The 21,558-nt window shown below is 40.1% G+C and overlaps 1 protein-coding gene across 2 annotated transcripts in view; it reads right to left on the reverse strand.

Moving 5' to 3' along the window:
- The window catches only part of LOC308383404 (netrin-G1-like), a 66,315-nt gene extending 60,233 nt beyond the window's left edge, over positions 1-6,082 (reverse strand). For both annotated transcript variants that reach the window (XM_080861331.1, XM_080861330.1), the window contains exons 1-2: positions 5,756-6,082; positions 385-1,028 (exon numbers count right to left, since the gene is read on the reverse strand). In XM_080861331.1, coding sequence (XP_080717457.1) covers positions 385-642 — 258 coding nt within the window. In that variant the 5' untranslated portion in view covers positions 643-1,028; positions 5,756-6,082. The remainder of the gene's footprint in view (positions 1-384; positions 1,029-5,755) is intronic.
- Between the last annotated feature and the right edge of the window lie 15,476 nt (positions 6,083-21,558).

A 21,558-nucleotide genomic window follows, 5' to 3' on the forward strand; every position in this document is an offset into this window, starting at 1 on the left:
TTCAACAGAATATGGAAAAAAATGGCTCCAAATTTGTGTACATCTAATGTACACATACAGATTTGTGTATGCCTGTGCATCAGTTGTGCAAGGACATATTTACAGATTGTTTGTGCATGTAACGGTTTCCAGTTGTTTTGTGCATCTGTCTGTTTTTACATTTACCAGTCTCTCCAAATTCATCTCCAAGATTTGCACAACAGCATGTGTGTGTATGTTGCTGCTGTTGTCCTAATGCACAGGTCTACATGTACATTAATCTCCGCTGCAGCGGCAGCTCATTGCCTTGTATGCGCCGCTCTCTATCCCTGACCCAGTATGCTGTGCGATCCTGCCTACAGCCTCATTTGTCTCCATCAGGGGACAACCGAGGTTACGACTCACCAAAGCGCAGTATGTTTCTGGCGGATCTCCACACGTGATATTTGGAGGGTCGAGGGTCACTCGCAGGTACTCTGTCATGTCAGTGGCTTCGGGCTGACAGGCCATGTAGTCCCATGCCAGGCCTTCCTCTGTGTAGATCTGGGACTTGCACACGTCATAGTGTCCCCAGACCGCAGGGTAATGTTGCATAGCGTGGCCCACACTGGTGCACAAAGCTTGCAGAGCGAACAACACAGGCAAGAACATCGCTGATCTCATTCAGTATGGTTTCTGTAGGATTCTTCTTTTCTTTTCTTTCTCTTTTTTGTCTTTTGCTTAGTCACAGAAATGACGATAGCACTCTAACTTAACAGCAGCTTTGAACGGGGCAATAGAGCATTTAGGAACTGTGGCAGCATCTTGCTAGTTTTGTGTGAGGAGCTTCAGGCAACTATTAGCCCCCATTCAGTTATTTTGTCTTTGATTGCCACCGCTTCTGCCAGGCTGATGAGGTGTGTCAACAAGGGGGTGTCTTCGCTAGTGTTGGTAGTTGATGAAAAGGTGAACTAACGGTCAGATGTGATGTGCAGAGGAGTGACACTCCTCATAAATCAGCAGATATCTGAGCTTGATCCCCAAGTATACTTTTTGGCACCAGCAGCATCCTAAAGGACAGAAGAAAAGGATAGCTTAATGAATTAAAAAGATTGGATACATTTACAAAACATTTGAAATGCGACATTAAAATATTAAATGAGTTTTAGCATGGCTTGCAGGGAGCTAGGTGGAGAAGTCTTACATCTTACTACCCACTCCAACACATGCACAAACCCAGACACAAAGACACACGTATGTGCAATAAGTGCACAAGTGTAATGTATGGCTTTGCTGCTTTTATGGGTCCCTCAATAATAACCTTTTCAAAATCACTGTGTACAATTCAAATTGAGCTTCTTCTGTAGAGTCTAATCTCCATGTGATTTTCATACATTGTGCAAAAAGACTTATTTCCATGTGTCAAGTCACTACATTTAAGTTATTGCCTTTTCTGATTCTTGCTCCTTTATAGCCGAATGTGGAGTTGCATTTGTCTCAGCACCTTAAGAGGCATTTGGGAAATATTAAAGTAAAATTGGAAGACAGAAATAGTCTATTTGAGGGATTGTACATTTCTCAAAGCAATCGCAAGCCATCAGTCAGATGGCCCGACTCATCAGGTAATGGTGCCTGGCAGCAGTCAGCGGAGACCTGCACCATCTCAGTGACTCAGGTAAAAAGTGTGTGCAGTAGCAGGGACTAAATGAAGCAAGCATATACACTAGCACCTCCAACTGAGTATCACTTTAAATAAGAGTTAAGCTACTGTTGACTGTCAATTTGCCAGAGCTTTTGCCTTAGTGAAAAGTATTTGTTGCTGTGAATAGCTGTACAGAAAAAATACATTTCAATCTAACCTTTGCCCACACAGGTCACAATGTTAAGAAACGCGCATGGTTATCCTCTTAAGTGCAGGTTAAACGCATTGTGCAAGGGGAGTTCAGCAGTACTTGTTGAGGCAGAACCATTACTCATTGAATTTCTCTGCTCTGATTCCTCCAGCTGATACAGTACATGAAGTTGAACCCGTAACTTTACGGTCAGCAGCTTTCCTCTCTACCCTTCAGGCTACAGCCACCCCCCCCCTGTGACTGACAGTTACAGCTGAAATTTATTTATTTATTTAGGTAACCTGGGGTTTGAAGCGTGTGGAGGGAGTTTTATGTTCAGAAGAGTGAGAAAATTTGGTGTGTCAACACAAAGTATTACCATATTTGAGGTTATTAAATCAAATTAATCAATTAAGCAATTTAACAATATTTATCAAGAGAAACTCATTTTAATGAGCGATGTCTCTGTTCACGAACACATACTACGTGATGCCTGCTAGCATATGGAGGTATTAGAATTCAATATTTTAATTTGGTCATCTTGTCTTGGACTGAAAATGGTGCCAATTTGAAGGAGTTAAGATCACATTTCAGACTTCCTTAGAAATACTGCATTCCTTTTTCTAACCTAATGCCCCTTTTACAAAATGACTATGGGCTTGAATACATTCCAAATGTAATGAAAGTTATTCATCTGAGCCGGAGAAATTACTGAGCTGCTTTTCAGACCCTTCAAAGTGGGCCATGACAAAAGGTATAGATGAATGGTTGTTTAAAAAAGAAAGAAAGTAGAGGAAATAAAGGCGAAAAGGTAGAATTCTTTTTCTTTAAATGCACTCGTATCAGTCGGCAAAGTGTCTTTAAAACATGCCTGGAAGTGTAATTGTTGATTAAGTAATTTCTTTCGCAGGATGTGTGTATAAGATTTCATAAATATAAATGTCAGTGTCTGATCGGAGGTGCGTCATGGGATGGAGCACTTACGATTGACATGCAAACCAACACACACACCGTGATACTGCAAAGTCCCACACCCCCTTTCATAATGCTGAGGTTGGCTTTCATAAGACAGTCAAATTAGGTAGCAGCAGCAGGGTGGTGTAGGTCACTTATCGCTAGGAACATTCAAAGCTAATAAGGGACAACAAATAGGCCTGACCATGGGATACTGGATTTAATTCACAGACATCTAGAGCAATGAAATTATATCCAGATGAAAGGCAGGTATCAGGTAGCTCAGTAAATCGGCATAGACAGGTATGCTCATTGGTGCTAAGGTAGGAAAAAGGAATTGCAATTTTTTTAATCTTTACTCCTCTAAAAGAGAAAATTAGTGCGCCGAGTAAGCGTTCCCACACAATTTATGAAGTAAATTCAACTGCTTTTCAATGAAACATGACCAAGAGAGGTGACATTTGTGATAGCCACAGCAATTTGTACTGCATTAATAATATGCCTCCGTGCTGTAGTGTTTGCATATTGGGCTATACAGCAACACCATCAGCCACAACATTAAAACCACTGACATGAAAACCTGTTTAACACTTGGGACATTTCTCAAGAAAACGCGTTCTGTGTGTTGACCTCCAGTCTCCACAAATCCCAAATTGATTAAGCATCCATAGGAGGTACCAAAACAAGGCAGCTCCATAGAGGACCATAATACCAGCTGACAATGTACTCTAGCCTGACACTGTAGGACACCATAGAAATGTCAGTGCCCCGATGGACCAGAGCTGCTTTGGCTGCACATGGGAACACATTGCAATAATTGGCAGCACTGTATATTTTGCATCAAAATTATTACACTGAAAAAATTAAATGCAGAAGAACACTTGTTTCCTCTGTCATCGCATGTCTACCTCATATTCTGTGCTACTCAAAGTGCAAGGAGAAACCTGTGAATGTCATAATTTCACTGAGAAAAATATGAGTCAGCTTCTATATTAGAAGTTATTAATATTTGAGTAGCCCTCCATATGCCGGGAGAAAGCTCAGAACTTTGGATGACCACCCCCCCACTCCTTCTCTCTCTCACACTCTCTCTCTCTCTCTCTCTCTCTCCCTTCATCTCTTTTCCTTTACTTGTTTTTGAAGCCTCTGAAACACCCCCTTGTGTCCACTTGCATTCCATCCCCTGGGCAGCTCAAGCATAGCAGAGTGTTTTAAAAGTCAGCAGGCAGTCGTGCCCCGTGGCTTATATTGGTTACAAACTCCCAGCCAGACTCTTAAAAACCATAACGGATGTATTCCATTCATTTTATAGTAATCCTGCTTAAGTGTGGCTTTTCTCTCTGTCTCTGAGTGTGGCTTTTTGATCCCCTCTTAGCTCTCATTTTCTAACCAACGTGAAAGAGAGCTGTCCATGGTGCTGAAAGGCAGGACCTCAGATCTACTCCAATACTCTGCACCAACTGACATCAATGATTGCAAAATAACACTCGTATTGATTTTGAAATAAAAAAAAGACCCTAACATGACAGTCTGATTTGCACTTTGTGGTTTTTCTACTGACAATTGCTATTTTACCGTCTTGCCTTTTCTTTCTTTTTTTTGTACTGGGCATCAGTCAGGCTTTTGGATGTGCACACATACAATACCTCCTATTGTGTTCATTGATTTTGTTGAATTCCAACCAATAACTTATGATCCATAGCCAGTTTGAGCAGACTAATGCTTTGTTTCTGGCTGATGAGTGCAACAATAAACGGGTTAATGCTTCCAAATTTCTTACAGCCAAGAACAAACCCCCCAATATGAGTCACAGTGGGATCGACTGGCAAGCAGAAGCATGTCTGTACTGTAACACATTTATCTTCTGACTGTCATTCCTTTCCGTCTTGATCCTTCATTCAATTGTTATTTCTCTTCAACTATCTCTTTCTGTCTCTCTCTCTGTTTACAACTGTGTCTCTTAGCTTCTCCCAATATGAACACTTGACATAAAACATACAATTATTGCCCCTGGGCTGCACCTTTAACCTCTCCAACTGGAGCCACGTTAGGTCACTTGTTATTTAAGGACTCACTCTAGGATGTGGTTGATGTAGTTACAGTGTGATGGCCCCAGACACAGCCAGACAGCCTTCACTACAATCACATATGAAATCATGCTGTCATGAGTTCTTCTCCAGGACGACTAACATGCAAAAACGCACAGCATCAAAACAAATTTTTGAAATTATTGTTCAGCACATGTAATGTTCAAAGACAGAGCCTCGAGCAAAAGTCTTTTTAAATAAAAAAAAAAAGTATTTTTCTGGTCTCTAAATGATTTCAAAATGGAACATGCAAATATCTGATAGAGCTTGAAAAAATGACATATTTTAAAGAAGCTGTTCTTTTATGTTCTGAATCCAGTTTTGCGCAGAGACATGGCACACCTAGATTTGACTTTGCTGACTTGCTGCGCAACAGGTTAAACTGACATTGTTTCCACTATTAAATTTTGGGGGCGGACTTGAAGAAAGGGTTTAGGTTTAGGTGCAGACTACACATTTCAGTTTCTTGTTAAATGAAGAAAACCTTCTGAATACATTTAAACTCTTTGAAGAAGGATGCCAATTAAACACTATGGACATGCACAACAGTTTTTATATATCTCATATAAAACTCGTGGTTATGTTACCCACTTCTCACCTAACAAACGTTACCGTTCCCACAAACAGCCTACTGCAATTACCCTATTACGGCGGCCCATTTAGTAACGACGATCCCGGTCACAGAAGCAACAGTACACAAATAACGAAAACGTACAAACTCATCTGAATGCTCAAAACATAACACTTACATTTAAATACGCTCCTGGGACAATCTGCTCATTCAACAAGTTATTTTGAGGCCACCGGTAGTTGCAGAAAGACGTTTATTGGTCTCTGACTGGCTCTTTTCTTTCTAATTTCCTTCTATTTTTTGCACCACATAGATCAATAAAAATGATGTGTGCGCAGAAAGCGGGAACTGACCTGGAGACTACGATGTTCTCTCTTGCTCCCAACTTTCTTTAAACTTTTGCATCCGAATAATGAACACGGGGACCCGATCACCAGAGCTTTTCTTCCCCCTTTTACAAACGCCACTGTGCCTTCACGGGTGTCCAAACAAGCGGCTCCTTGATTTACGCAGCGCTGGTTGGCGCAGCGTTCATCCGAATGGCGCACGCGAATACTTCAGAAGCCTTTAAGGTAATTCTCAGTTGTCCCAAATTCGATGAAGTCCATCAACGGCTATTAAAATACATCCCGATGAAGAACAACTCTCGGGGTCGTTTGGATAGGTTAGACTGATTTCTCAGCCCAGCCGAGTTGTGCTCGGAGGAGGAAAGAGATAAGCAATCTTTCTCAAATGGAGCTACTATGTCCAGTTACATATGAGCGCTCCGCCGGGTCCTAAAGATAACACTGACTGGCTGGTAAATCTCAACTTCAGTCGTTGTTTTACCAGAATATTACAGCCAGTTCCCCTTTACGCGCAAATTAAATGTAATCAGAGCAGGCACAGTAAAACATGCGCTTTTCAAAAATGCTAGAATATTTGAGCATTTGATTATTTTTAATCTACATTAAATTATTCCAAAGTAGACAAACTTGCTGTAGTCTTGAAGTTGAATAATATTCATAAAGTTGCTCCATGATCTCTTGCAACGGACTACATCGGTTTCTACATAAGCTTCCAACTCATTTGAAGCCAGCTGTAACTGTAAATGCGCTAATGATATTTCGAAACCACAGCTGCACTGCGCACACATACAAACACACGCGCACACACAATAATGATGTCCACCTAGATTTACTGTATAACAGTTCTGAATCTAACCCTATTGCCGCACAGATCTCATCATCAGCAAAACTCACTGCGGTTTCATTATCACATCGCACGAACCATGAAAAGGAAGGGCTGCACGTGAAGAGTAAAACCCCCCAAAACTTGACAGCTGCGACTCTTCGGGGCGAAAATTTCAAGTACAGCACAATTAGAATGCAGCCTGCGGAGTTTTGAGAACACGAGCTCGGAAGAAATAAGTGAAGGACCCCCCCTCCTCTAAAAATATAATATAGGTTATTCATCTATGCACCAATAACCGCCCGATTGTCTGACACATTGATTGCTACTACAACATCACCGCCTCGGGTTTTAATGCGATCAGAAAATAAATAAAGGGGAAAAAAGATCTTACCTGTACATGTTACAATGTGGGGAAATAACTGCGCTTGTAAAACAGATAAGTGAAAAAAAAACTCCTCCGGTCGGAGTTCGTGCTGTAATTATTCGTTGAATTTTGCGGGCAGAGCTAAAAGAATAACTACAGTTAGGTGCGTCTGGCGGGCTCCCTTGGCGCGGAGTCACAGATGTCACCCGCTCCACTACAGGGTGCCAAGCAGCACGGCAAACAACCACGGTGACAGGTCGCTTTGAATACGCATTTTAATTGTGTTGTAATGCCAACTGGTGGCGATTGCACGATAAGAACAACCGCGCCCAGCTGAAGGTCACCACAGTAATTGAGCAGTCCGCATCTCACGTCGACGCTGGAACCGTTTAAAAACTTCTAAAGCAATAAGAATCAATAAGTCTCGCGCTTATTCTTAGTTCATATTTCTACCAGCTGCAAAATTACTATGCACATTCAGAGGCACGAAGTGAAAAACGGTCTTTTTCTGTTGTAAGTTTAATAAGAAATGCAAATATCCATATTTCTCTGATAATCTTTTCTCCGATTAAACATTTTCACCGTTTTTGCGACTCGCATGAATCTTGAGTACTCTGGGCGGCTCTTGCGCCCTTTAGGCAAACTGACCGGCTGTATAAGTGGATTTTCAATAAGAGCAAAATATTTTTCAAATATGTGACGTTTCAAAGCTCTGCGTTGAAGTTGTTTGCTATAATAGGTAATAATTATTGCGTTTTTGAAAGCCGAGGGCTTTCCAGTATTGGCTGTTGGCGTTTTCTGTCCTTTTCTTCTCATATCTATGGATGCAGATGACCTTCCTTTCTTCCCTTCTTATATTCATCATCCATTCATCCATCTAATTTACAATTTTTTTCTTGTATTTTCAAGGCATCTACTTGACCTTCATTCCTTCTTTGTTCCCTTTCCTCCCGCCTCTTTTTTTTTTCTTCCAGAAATCTGAATAGAAGTCTTATTCCTACCCTTCATTTCCCTGCTTGTCCCTGGTTTTGTAGAATGTAAGCTAAGCAGTTATGTGTTTTAAATGCCCCCAAATAGCACCAAAGCCCATATTGATTTCTTGCAAATTGATATGCAATGAAAGACCTGTAATCCCATTAAAAAGTGACAATGCCATTTCTGTTCTGATAAAGGCAGATTTTGGTTAGGACTGGAGCTGCATGACAACAAGTCTCTCAACCCCAGTGAGTAAAGTGTCTCACGCTGTATCAGAGGGTTCAGCCTTTGCTTCCAGCTACTGCTGCTCTTGACATTTCCATTAAATCATTCCTCCTGGAAATACTACTATACCACCCTGACAGTCACATGACTGCCCCGCTTCATTTTGATTTGAGGCATACATAGATAGATAGATAGGTAGGTAGATAGACTGACCATGTGAATTTGATATAGTTGTAATTTCTGATTGCACAATGTCGGTGAAGTACTGGGACCTTTAATCTAGGCAGACTGCTATTCAAGTTGATCTATATAAAAAAAATGCAGACTGCTACTCTTGCAAACCCCAGCCTCAGCCCCCCCTGGTCAAAGGCTCCAGGGTCAGCTCAGTGAATAGACAAAGCCTCCTTGAAATCACATCAGAGAGTTAGAATTCCACCATAGCAGCTCCACAGTTTTTCAGCAGAGTGCTACAGTGTTTGACGAGGATACAGAGGTGGAGTCTGCCCTCTCACCCTCTGCACACCCTTTCCCTTGGTGCCACCAAGAACCTAGGCTGACAGAGATGGAGCGCTTGCTGTTTGATTCAGTTCCCGGGGGTCTATTGATAGTTTCAAAGTGGAGTCCACCTGCCACTGCTTTAATCATCTGTGACCCCACTGCATGTTGGAAGACCACAGTGGGACAGCAGGATCAGCAGCCTCGTACTTAGAGTGTGTGTGAGCAGTCAAGAGGAAGAGGAAAAGAAGGAGAGGCTGACATGCAGAGATGATAAGGAAACATTTGGACCTGCAGAGATGAGATAGATAAGATGTTTTTGGTGAGCTGCAACTTTTCCAAATTCCAAACATTTTCTTTGTTCTGCCTAGCTTAAGATTTCCTTCTTTTTTCCTAATGACACATTTCTATCCTATTTAAATGTATTATTGGTGTATTTAATCTTATTTCTCTCTAGAGGTGGGGCAAAGTGAATCAGCATGCAGGCACAACTTATGGCTGCCAAATTAATTCAATTTATTCAGAAACCTTTCTTAAGGCCAAGGTTGTAATTATGGCATGCAATTAGAGGGGGTATAAATATTAGATAACTTCCCAAGTCCCTGTGAAAGTTAACCCAAAAGCTGTTTTTTTCAGGTATTGGTGATTTACATAAAGATCTCAGAGGCCTGCCGGCTATAATTAAAGTAAAATTCACATGCTCTGACAAACATCACTCAGCTATTGCAGAATTTAGGTGAAGAGGTTCTTATAACTGTTTACACGTGCTGATTGCATCACTAGAAGCTTACTCACAATTGAAGTGAAACGTCACCTCTGAAATGATGAGCTGAGCAACCCTGTGTTGGCATGTGACAGTATAGCTTTTCACCCGGCAAGACATAGTTGTGAATTTGAGTGGGTTGTTACCACACTTAAAAGTGTCTGTGTAGAAGGAATATGTGACACTGTTCTGGAGAGTATGCCAAAGCCACTGCGGTGCAGCTTAGAACAGGAAGTGATCAGGGTAAGGAAGGAGCTGGGAGAAGCAGGAAACACTCTTTGGAATTGGTTCAAGCACTTGCAGTGTGTCCTTGTGTGCATGTGTTTGTTTGTTTGAGTACATGTGTGTTCAGGCAAGAGTATTGCTCATTTGAGACACTTAAGTTTGTAAACATCCTTATTTACTTCTTTGGTGAGATGTTACAGATGAAAGTTAGTGGATTACATCACTATCTTAAAATCTTTATTTCTTTTATTTACCAGTGCACAAAAAAAAGTGTCAACACAACAGAACTGCCAACAACAAATAAATCTATATGCTGTCTGCACCTTTCATTAGAGCAGACCCACCACTGAGCAGGAATTGGGTAGAGTATTGGTACACTAATTAGTGCTGTTGCCTCACAGCATTAAGGTCCTGGGTTTGAATCTGGTGGCCTCGTGGAGCCTCGCACCTTGTAAAGGACTCGCAGCCTAGCCAGACGAGTTATTGTTGTTGTTGTTGAGCACAAAATTAATGAAGGCGCTTCTCCTTTAATGCCAGCAATTTCAAAATCTCATTAGATTTATGATTTGAAAGTTTTTTGTATTAAAGTTTAATTTATCGGAATTTCTCAGCAAGACTTGCATGGTGAATCATGCTAATTATTGCCTGAACAATTCATGGATATGCTTGAGTGAGCGTCGTCTCTTGCCGTCTCTTGTTCCCCACTATGGATTGTTCTCTATGCCTGAAAAACAGAAACCTAAAGACGATGTCAGACTAAACAAGTGAAAAGAAGCAGAGATACTCACTGATTGTCAGGCTAACAGTAGTAGTGGAAATCTTTCTCAGAGCTTAAACCACATTATGAATAAACCCAGTAGTTTCCTATAGTCTTGTGTAAAACGCAAGAAGCACCTTACATTACATATAGGAATGGCTCATCATTGTAAACATCACTATAAATAAATATATTAATATATTGTGTTGAGTGGGTACTGGGTAGTACACCTAAACTGTTTGCCAGCTATGATCTGGCCCCAAAACCAGGGCTCATAAGCAGCTGGAACCCAGCATCACTTGGTTTGGGAGCTGCTGGCAAAAAGCCAAACTCTCTGGGAGCTGTTCTACATTTTACAACATGATGGATAGCATAAGTCAATTTTAACCGTAACAACAAATCAGTTCATCAAGCGCGCTCATTAATAGTTGAGAGGAGGTAAAGGCTTTCTTTTAGGACGACGGCTAAAATTTAAAACCTCTAATGAGGTGATAACTGTGAACGATTCCCATCTGAACGATAGGCCAATTGACACGTTCTGATTATTTCCTGCCCTTTTACTTCAGTAGACAGATGAGATGATGCTATTGAGTATTCAATTGTGGCTTTATGCGCGGCAGATAGCTCATACTTGCCATGGGCTTATTCAAATTTTCATGAAAAGATGACCTTGAAAAAAATTGTATTCACAATGATAGAATCAAAGTGCTTGAGGTTTCACAAAACAAGCCTGAAAGTGAGTGGACAAGCCTGAAAATAAAAACACTTCAAGGTTTGGAGGTGAAAAAGAACATTCGACTTGGTAATAGACTGAAGGAGCCTTTCATGTTTTTGTTTTTTTTTTTAAACAAAAGCATTGATTCTGATAGCTCTAAGATCGGATTCACATGTCCACAAACCCATGTGAGCCTCTTGACATTTATTAGGTATGGCATGCCAAAAAGTCCCGTATTCCCTGAGGTTCTTTTGCTGTGTCTTGACAAGGTTTTGACTTTTTATGTGGCGCAGAGGAAAGCTGAGGTTTTCTTCCAAGAGTTCTGGTGGATCATAATGCTAACAGTCTATTCCACAGCACAGTGACTCACAATTTCAGATTCTAAAACAGACTTTAAATAGATTTTTGGTAACCCTATTTGCTGGGTCGTAATTGCTGTTTGGCTTTATCTTTGCCAGCATGACATTTGGTGAGGTTTAATGCCAGAATCCAGAGAAACTGCTGTGTCACTTATACATTGTAAAGTTTATTAAATTCCCTGAATTTTTCAGGAAGAATAAAAAAGAAAATCATTAGATTCAGGGTGGGATGCTGTTTCTTGGCTCGGTATGGATGTCTAGAAGCTTTTCAGTAGTTGGGTGACCACTAACATACTTCCCAGAAGGCTGACTTAGTTGGACTATATCCCAGAATCAATTATCTATAAACTGGATTGTATTACAAAGAACAAGAGTTCTGAATATAGCTTGTCGAGGTACTCTGGAGACAAAACTGAGTTTAACCAGCTGATGCTAGGCACATGTTAAAACACTTTAGGACAGACCACTGTTTTAACAGTCATTAATTAAAGTTCTGATCAGTCATTCATTAATCCTTGTTCACAGTCAAATGCTTCCCCCTGTTTTACAAGCATTGTCATGGGCATGTTTTCTTGCAAATGCTATTAATTGATAGGAGTTTTCTTGTGTTCTGCCTTATTTATCACCTGACTATCAATTAAGCCTGCACAGTCTGTTACTCCCATATATCATGCTATTTGCGTCTGTCATGTTTTCAGCGGTTCATTATTTTCAACATGGACCATTGGCAGCCAACAAGGTAGTCCGTGACCTCTACCTAATCTATTTTTGATTGAGGGTAACATATTTTCACATAAAAACTGCTTCTGGTGTCTGTGTGGTTTCAGAATATTGATTCCCAGATTATGGGAATGTTTAAAAAAAAGAAAGAAAAAAAAAAAAGGAGTCCACTGTCTTGATTTCTGTGTGCATATGCGATATGCAAATGCTGAACTAAGTAGTCACCAATCCATGCGTAATCTACTTTTTATTGACTCTAGCTGCTCGTAAACTGAACTCAGTTGCATGAGCTTCTTTACTATCAGGAGAGCAGAGATCACATCTTCAAAAACTCCAGCCAGCAGAAGGAATAACAAACCTGCTCCCACTAGCTCCTCCAAACTACACACATTTCACTTTCGAATTAGAATAGTGCAGAAATTGGCTTACTGCTGTTTCAGAGACTATTAACTTGCTTGTCTCTTGCCACCAAACACGGCAAGATATTATTATTTCTAAATAGTTGTTATAAAAAAGATTCATTATCGACTGCACCTTATGTAATAGTCACAAATTACCCAGCGTGGCGTCTGTAATCTCAGGGATGGACTCTGGAAAAAGTTAGTTTCCAGACCAAATCCAGGTTAGTCTGAGGTTAGACCAGGTTTATAAGATCATCTGTTAATGCATTCATCCCCATTCACACATATAGTGGAGAATGACAACAACTGGTTTGTCTTGCTCCCAGTATTAACAGATACTGACATGCCTCCAGCTCAGTATTTCATCAGAAACTCAGGTGATTAAAAGTAGAGGGGGAGCAGATTTCCAATTGTTGGAATGTCTCAGCCACAAGTTTTCTGGAGCATTGCGTGAGCATACTTTTATGTTGGAGATAACTGTCATCACATATTTTTTTTCTGCCAATCTCATTTTCCCCCAAAACACGATATTTTGGGAAATAGAGCTACTGTATTTTGCAGGCTTATGAATTTGCCCATAGTGTTCTCTGTTCTCTCTCTATACTACCCCTTATATGTTGCTACTTTTATTTATTCCATCCACACAAGATAGATACATATGCAGACGAGTACGCTGACACCAGCACACACATATCATTCCAACAAGAATACACATATTTGTAAACAGCGCCCTCAAACAGAGGCATCCTCGTCAAACATTTCCTGTTGTTTTCTCGTTCGGCTTTGCTGTACTCCTTGAAGTAACCTTTCCCATTCTGAGAATCTGCAATGCAGGCTGCCTTCATTTAGGTGTTTGTTGGGTGGGCAGGATGAAGACTGCATTATTTATGATGAGGCAAACCAGCAGCAAGTGATAGGCACCAAACAGACACGAGAACAGCTCCTCATAGCCGAGTGAAGCAATCAAACAGTCCCGCTGCATTTAGTGACACCTCATGACACCTCTTTTCATTTTAAACATAGAACATTGCATCCTTCCCTGCTGAGAGCCTCGGAGAGGACACAAACAAGAGTCTTCAGAATTGGAAGTCCCAAAGGAGGTCGCTTGGGATATCTACTTCAAATGTTGGTGTAAAAAGTGTTGCAGCTGATTTGTCAGAAGAGAAAGAAATGTGTGGGAATCATGATAAACATTTCCCCAGATGAACAAGGACACTTCTATCTCCACCCCTCATCCGGAGGAAGCATCATTTTCCACAAAAACAACAAAACACCACATCACTGCTGAAATAGGCAGCCATCTCCAGGATATAGACCGATCTAATAAATTCACATTACGATGCAAATAGCAGCTATTCTTTATCACCCACTACTGAATCTTCTTTGTTTGCTGGGATTTACATTAATCCAAGAATCCAGAGAGAGGCTGACAGACAGAGACTTACTTGCGATGTTCATGTTATGGAAAATGAATAAGGCATGAAGGCGAAGTGTTTGGGTGCAGACCAGGCTTTGTGTCCAAGACAGGGATGGCTTGAGAGTGGGTAGGGGGTGTTGTGGGATAGAGGGCAGTGTGGAGGCCACAGGGTCTGCAGGCCAGGTCTGCAGAGAAATCCTCAGTTTTTCTTCAGCATGCGAGTCAGGTGCTTGAATCCAGCAAAACCTCTTAAATATTAAATGCCAACCACCTGCAATATTTTTCCTCTTTCTGTTCAATAATAGAGGCCAGCAGTTGAAGCTGTAATATTTCTATGTGTAAGAGAGTGGTGATTGCATAACAGTGAAAGATATAAAGCACATTTACAATAATGCTAAAAACATAAACATCCAACAGTGTGTATTATTACACATGTATTTACATCCTTTACAGCATGTATAGACTGTTATAGAAGAATAAATAACATATTTTGCTCTCTAATGAATCCCTTGTATCCACAGAGTTTAAAAGCAAGCTGACAGGTCATTCATTTTATCTAAAATATGTGGGTAAGAAGAACCGCGAAACAGCAGTAGTCTAATTTGTGTACATTTTACTTAATTAGATGACATGCACATTGCATGTAACAAATCGATGGTTTGTTGATCTTTTCATCCCTTGAATTGACTTCAATCCCCCAAATGGAATTTAGGTATTTTTCTGGAGGCCCAGTGCTGGCCTCATTTCCTGATCAAAAGAGTTCTCTGTTCCTGTCTGGGACAGATGTGGGATTAAATGGCTATCTTTGATGACTCACTTAGAAAAATTACAACCCTGTCTCCAAAGATTACCCTCCCTAGTCCACCCCCTCCCCCTGTTTGGCAGTTAAAAGACTTAATTTTGAGATGTCAGAGCATTTGATGGACTCGTCGCATAAACTTGATCATTTTATATTTCAATTAGATAATTTCTTAGTCTAGCTTTCCTGGCTATGTTTGAGATTTGTTCCCTGTTTTCATTTATCTGACATGTTTTCTTGTATTTCTAAGCGATTAGTAATTATTCACATTTTTGCAGTGCCTCCTGTATCTCTTTGTCATTGTCTATCATCTATTGTTTTCTCTCAGTGTTAGCTTCCCTGTCCTCCCTTTGCTTTATTTTGAGCTTCTTCAGCATATCTGGTGCTTTTGCTATGTTTTTTCATCCTCTGTGACCGTCTGTCTCATACACAACAGTTCAGCCCTGAATGTATGAGTTGTGTCTACTCACGCTGGAATTCTGTTTTGTTTTAAGTAGCTCATTGAGCTAAATATTTCTTGCTTTTTTGTTTTAGACACTGAAGACTTACTTTCTCATTATTAATTATGCTTCACGGTCATGCATTTGGGTCTTTTCCCCTGTGTTATATTAATAGAATGAAACGACCATAACTTTTAACCAGATTTTTGACAGTCTATGTTGCCCCTCTCTTAGCTATTTATGTTCATTGTACCCACAGCTGCCCAGCGTGCCAGGGTCACTGTTCCCTAGTGCTTTGGAGGTCCTGCAGCCACTGCAGTTCCCTGGCCTCTAATGCTTCCAGGCCCTTGGCTGGCCTTGGTCTTTTTCAGCTTCTGCTCAAGAGTCAGTTCAGAATCCTGCCCAGCTTACAGAGGGGATTCACCTCAGTTGGTGACCTCTTTAGGTCTCTCTCCTGTCTCCTAGCTCCAGTGCAACTGTTCTTGTCTGCCATGCTCTCCGACTATTTATTCAACCTTTCCTGCTCATCTGTTTTCCTATGCCACTCCACCTGGACACCCAGGTCTCTCTGCTCCAGGCCATGTTTGGTTTTGGCAAAATCCGTCATATGTCAGTACACCAAAGTAAGAGTATGTAGAGTAGAGTATTTCTGAGCAGGTGCTGTTTTAAAATAGTTCAGAAATTTTAATTTGTCATGCCTATAATTAAACAAAATTCTAGTTTTGTTGAGGATTCTGACATTTTATGTAATATAAACATTCACTTTTACTACAAGTGGCAACGCATTTGGCAACTCAGCAAAATAAAAGAAAGAAAGAAGGAAGCCAATGTTGAATTACCACCTGACTGGAGCCTTCTTACAAAAAGAAAGCTAAAATTTACAGAATGAATAGTGTCTCGGTGCTGACTTTCAGCCCAGTTATGTCCAGCCGTTGATAGAAGAAGCTGCTGACATAAAGAAATCCTATCTGCCAATGGCACTTGCCTTGCGGGGGCCTGTCCTACCATGGTGGTTCCTCTTCTTGCTTTATCTTCTTTCTCAGGTTTCTGCTGCCTGAAGTATTCACTAAGCACTTGGTTGATCGTGGCCATCTTCCTAATATAGTTATGGATCTTTGTTTATATCTTTTAACATATATATGTAGCACTGTTGCCTGAGTTCAAATCCACCATCTGGCCGGGGCCTTTCTGTGTGGAGTTTGCATGTTCTCCACATTCTCTCTCTGGCCTCCTCCCACAGTCTAAAGACATGCAGTTAGTGGGGTTAGGTTAACTGGTGCTTCTAAATTGCCCGTAGGTGTGAATGTGAGAGTGAATAGTTGTTTGTCTCTCTATGTTAGTCCTTCATCAGATTGTCAACATGTCCAGGGTGTATACCTCGCCGGACACCCTATTGTAGCTAGGATAGCCCCAGCCCCCCAGACTGACCTGCACACCGCCTGGATTGACCACAAGAAAGTCGTCTAAGGAGCTTGGAAAGAAAGTCTCACACATGGATCCTGGACTACATCAGCGTAGGAGAGATGAACTCCGAAACCTGATGCGTTCTGGTTAACTGAATCACGATGTTAACACAAACACCCTTGTGTTTCAAATTGAAATCCCTCATTTAATGCACAGTGGATATTTGCTCTTGCAGTCCGTGGGCATAATATTAAATCATTACTGAGCAGTCATCAAGAGAAATGTGTAGTGGACTGCCTTGGTTACAGGGTTGGTTTGTGCTTCTCTATAACTGACAAGGAGCAGAATCCACTCCAGTTACTGGAAATGTATTTAAATATGTATAGTCACATTTAAGAATATTCACACTTATATATTGTCTTTGCACGGCTTAATAAAATATGGGCGTAGCATAGAGGTTTCCACCTATTTATAGTCTTTAGGCTAAGTTGAGCTAAATTAAGTTAAGCTTGAACCAGTTTCATTCTATAAAGAAAGACAAAGACAAAGAGAAGCTTCTTTTCAAATAACTGGCAGGACTACTATTAAGATTTACAGTTTTAAAATGCTGAACTATCCCTTTAACCTTACACCAGGTTACTTATTGCAGAACTAAAAATGCTGCTAATCTCAGTATATTTTTCTTAATAATTATGAAGAATTGTAAAAGGTAGTAATGAGCTGTTAGTGGCTGTTAGTGGCTGGGAGGAGATGGTATGAATATTAGGAAGGTGCGCAGGGCTCCATCTATGTCTGAACCCAAAAGCACAGTGCTTGAATACCTAGCATACCACAGTAGTCATCACTCTTGACAAGTGAGTTTATTTCCCAATATTTGAAAGCGTTCTTTAATTTTGACTCTATCACCCCTAGGGTGATGAGTCTTTGATTCACTTCAAACAAAAGCATGCATTACTTATGCAGTTCAACAACAGCCTTACAAACTGTGTTCTGTGCATTAAGTAATTATTTTTTTCTTAATGGGTTATTTAACCAGTTCCTTACATATTCTTCTTTATGCTTTTTGAGCATTAATGAGGAGAGTGGAAATTATGGACCTGAAAAAATTTGCAATTGAAACAGACAATGGAATTTAAATTAATATCAAAGATGAAAAGAACTATATCCATGCTGATGGTGAACCTGTAGACAATGCATAGAATACAGTCTCCACTCTCAGTTAAAGCAAATGGAAATTAGTTTCTTCTGAGGTTTTATTTAATTTTAATAGTGTGGCTGGTCTGGAATAAGTGCTTAGTGACCAGTGGGAATATCTTATTGGACAAAGAGAAAGTATTAACAATAACAGCAAATGCAGCCTGAAATAAAAAAAATAAAAAAAATCAAGTGTGTCCGATGTTCATACTGTTAAATGTGTCATTTATTTTTTGCATACTGCAGTTTAAACATGGAATGCCTGTACTCAATTGACATTGGGTTTTAGTGATTGTCCAGAGGCGTTAAACTGAAGTTTTGGCTGGTGGGTTTCCAAACAATTCCTCAACTCAACAACCTTATATTTTTGCTTTTTAAAACTGTCTCTGTAGCCTTTGGTTTTTACTTTTAATTAGGCAAATATTCATGCTGTCTAGAGAAGTCCTAATGACTCTGGTTGTTCTTTGACTTTTTATTTGGGGCTAACATAAAGTTTTGACCAAAATGCCTAAACATCTATTGGATAGACTGTCATTAAAATGTTTCTGTTCAGTGTGTAGACTTCTAATTTGTGTTTAGAGCTACAGCAATTAGTAGATGTGGACATGGTATCACAATAAATATTGCTAAACAGCAACTTGTTAGTATTGTTAAAGTTGTACAGCTTGACTTGCTATAGAAGAACGGTAGACTCTTAGTCTTGCTTCTTTAAATATTCTGAATGTCACTCAAAAAGCAACCTTTGGGACCTTTCATGAGTATTTTCAGCATAGTGTGTGACAGGAACATGGATAAATGAGGTACTAGTAATACACAAATAAGAAAGTAATTCCACTTGGGATGGACAAGTAAAATTATCTATATATTTTACACTGTACAGAAAATTTTTCAAAGTCACAAAGCCCTATATAGCTATATAAGTAAAAACTAGGAATAATCACAATACAATAAAACAGAAAGTTAAAAAACCTTTAATACCAATGCTGTTAAAACAGGATACAAACATAATAAAACATAACAAAAACACATAGTAAGAAAGATAACTTCCACTGACTATCTTTTAATAACAAGTCCACATGGAAAAACATAAATTAAACATAAACTGCATAATTTTGATTGTTGCTGATAATTGTTGTTAATGTTCCCCTTCGCAAATCGCTATCTTATTGTGGTGCAGGGAATTGTGTGTCCCAGGGATTCCAGGGGATATGTTGTACTGGGGCTCTTTGCCTGGACAGTTCACACTGCCCAGGATAAGGTTACCGGGGCCCTAGACCCTAGAGCCAAGCCTGGGGAGGGTGCCCGAGGGCGAGCGTCTGGTGGCTGGGCCTTACTCTATGGGGCCTGGCCGGGCACAGCCCGAAAAAGGGACATGGGCCCATCGTCCTGCAGGCCCACCACCCAAAGGAGGTGCCGTAGGGATCGGGTGCAATGTGTGCCAAGCGGCTAGGAGCGGAGGCCTCGGTTGGCTGATCCCCGCCTACCGAGACTGATAAATAACATATATGCAATATTTAGTAAACAGTACTGTGCAAAAGTATAGTCACCCCTTATTTCATTATTTTGCCCCCAAGGAGCATGGCTTTCTGATTTTGAGGAATACTTCTCCAGGCTTTCTGAAGTTATTTCAGAAATTTTCTTTTGATATTTTCTGCTTGACCATTTTTTAGAGGAAAGGTTATTTAGTTTGTTGTGGCACTGAGCCAGTGTTGTGTCTGTACATAACAGACAACTCAGACAGTTAATCAATTTCAAATCATTTCTTTTGGCAAAACAAATAATTGTACCAATTTCTTTTGTCAAATCTGTGAAAAATGCCAAAGATAACACACCTTGACAGACATAAAACTACATTGTTGGCATCAAAAATGTAATTTCCAAAAAGTTAGCTGCTGAAAACTTACTCAACATGATGTACACTGTGTTATTAAAAATGAGGACGCCGGACAAGTTGAGGTCTAAAGAAAAAGCTGCTGGCTTAAAGCTATATACAGCAGATGAACAGTATTTGAAATTCAAGTAATTATGAAATAGGAAAAAAATCAAGCAAAGTTGACACAGGACCTGACAGATACATCTGACCCTTCAGTTAATCCATCTACTATTTCTTTGTTTGGTCTGTATTATTGTAGGGTCTTTACCTTACAATATAAAATGCCTCGAGGGAGCTGTTGTTTTGATTTGAAGCTATATAAATAAAATTGATTTGGACTGAACTGAATTGAACTGAATATTTTCCCGAGGCCTCATCAAAAATAGTCTGGTGGCTGTCAAATAGCTATTGATAATGAAGGAAAATGCGCAGAAAAGGTTGAGGTATGCCAAATTACACAAGAACTGGACTGAAAACCTTGTGCAACTTTCGTCTTATGGAATGATGAATTGAAACATCAAACTTTGTGTTCAGATTGTACAAAGGAGGTCAGGACACATGTACAATAGCTATAGACATCTCTAAAAACATGGCAGAAGATCTGTCTTCATTTGGGGCTGCATTTCAGGCAGTGGCCTGAAAATGAACGCAGAAAAATTTGGTCAGATTTTGACTCACCATACAATCATATTTAAAAAAATGTGTCTGGTTGATCATTTTTCATCAGGACAATAATCCCAAACACACTAGGACTGAAGCACTAAAAACATATCAGTGTAGAAAAATACACAATGGAGCACAATCATAGACTGGGCTCCCCAGAGACTGGACCTCAACTATATTGAGGCAGTGTTGGATCATCTTGACAGAGAACTGAACAATAGGCAGCCAACAATGAAAGAAGAGCTTCAGAATGTCCTTCAAGAAGTGTGGGGAAGTGTTTTGGGAGGACTACTGATAAATTACTGAAAAGCTACCCCAAGAGAGTTCAGGCTATTCTGAAGAAAAAAAGGTGGTCATGTCAAATATTAACTTTCAGGTCTATTTGAATTGTACAAACACTGCTTTTGCCTCATGCAATGCATTTAAATCAGCAGTAATAATACATTGCTGCTCCTTTTTCCCACTTTCATAGCAAATATAGAGAAATGGGGATTGACTAATTTGCACAGACTTTTACACAGTAATATATATATAAACATTTATAAATAATACTTTTATATACTATACTATTATTTAAAAATAATATTGACATTATCAAAATCAATTGAAACCACAACAAATGCAGATCATAAATACTTGCATACTCTTAAGTATGTACCTGGGAACATTCTTACAAATAGAGAACAATGGGCACACATTCTTACATGTTGTCAACACCATGGATACACACTCACTGTGACTTTCCCCAAGGTACCTTAAATCTCAACAAACAACATCTCCTTTAATGGAGCAGTCCATCAATTCTTCCTCATAGTGTCTCCCTCAGATGTGTACTTAAAAGTTAATCCCATTTCAAGGGGCAACTGTGAATGTGGCACACGTCTGATGGGCTATAAAGCCTTTTCTTTGGCTTGGATGATAGTGTTAACAAGGTCCAACACGGCACTATTAGGGTGCATTTCAAATGTTGCCATTATGTCATTGTGTTGCCTGACAGCTGTGAATGGCAGAGACAGAGGGGTTATAACGGGGAATTTCATCTGCTCTCTGACGAGGGGTGAGCTGAGACATGAGAACCTCTGTCAAGGCAATCCCAAGCTCGCCTGACAGATACCTGATACCTGGGCTTTAAAAGAAATGAGAATGAGAGTAAGTCTAGGGCATCATAATCCCTTTGGAAAGGTTTTCCATCTG

This window comes from Rhamphochromis sp. 'chilingali' (genome assembly GCF_963969265.1).
Source record: "Rhamphochromis sp. 'chilingali' genome assembly, chromosome: 16".
NCBI classification, from domain to species: Eukaryota; Metazoa; Chordata; class Actinopteri; order Cichliformes; family Cichlidae; genus Rhamphochromis; species Rhamphochromis sp. 'chilingali'.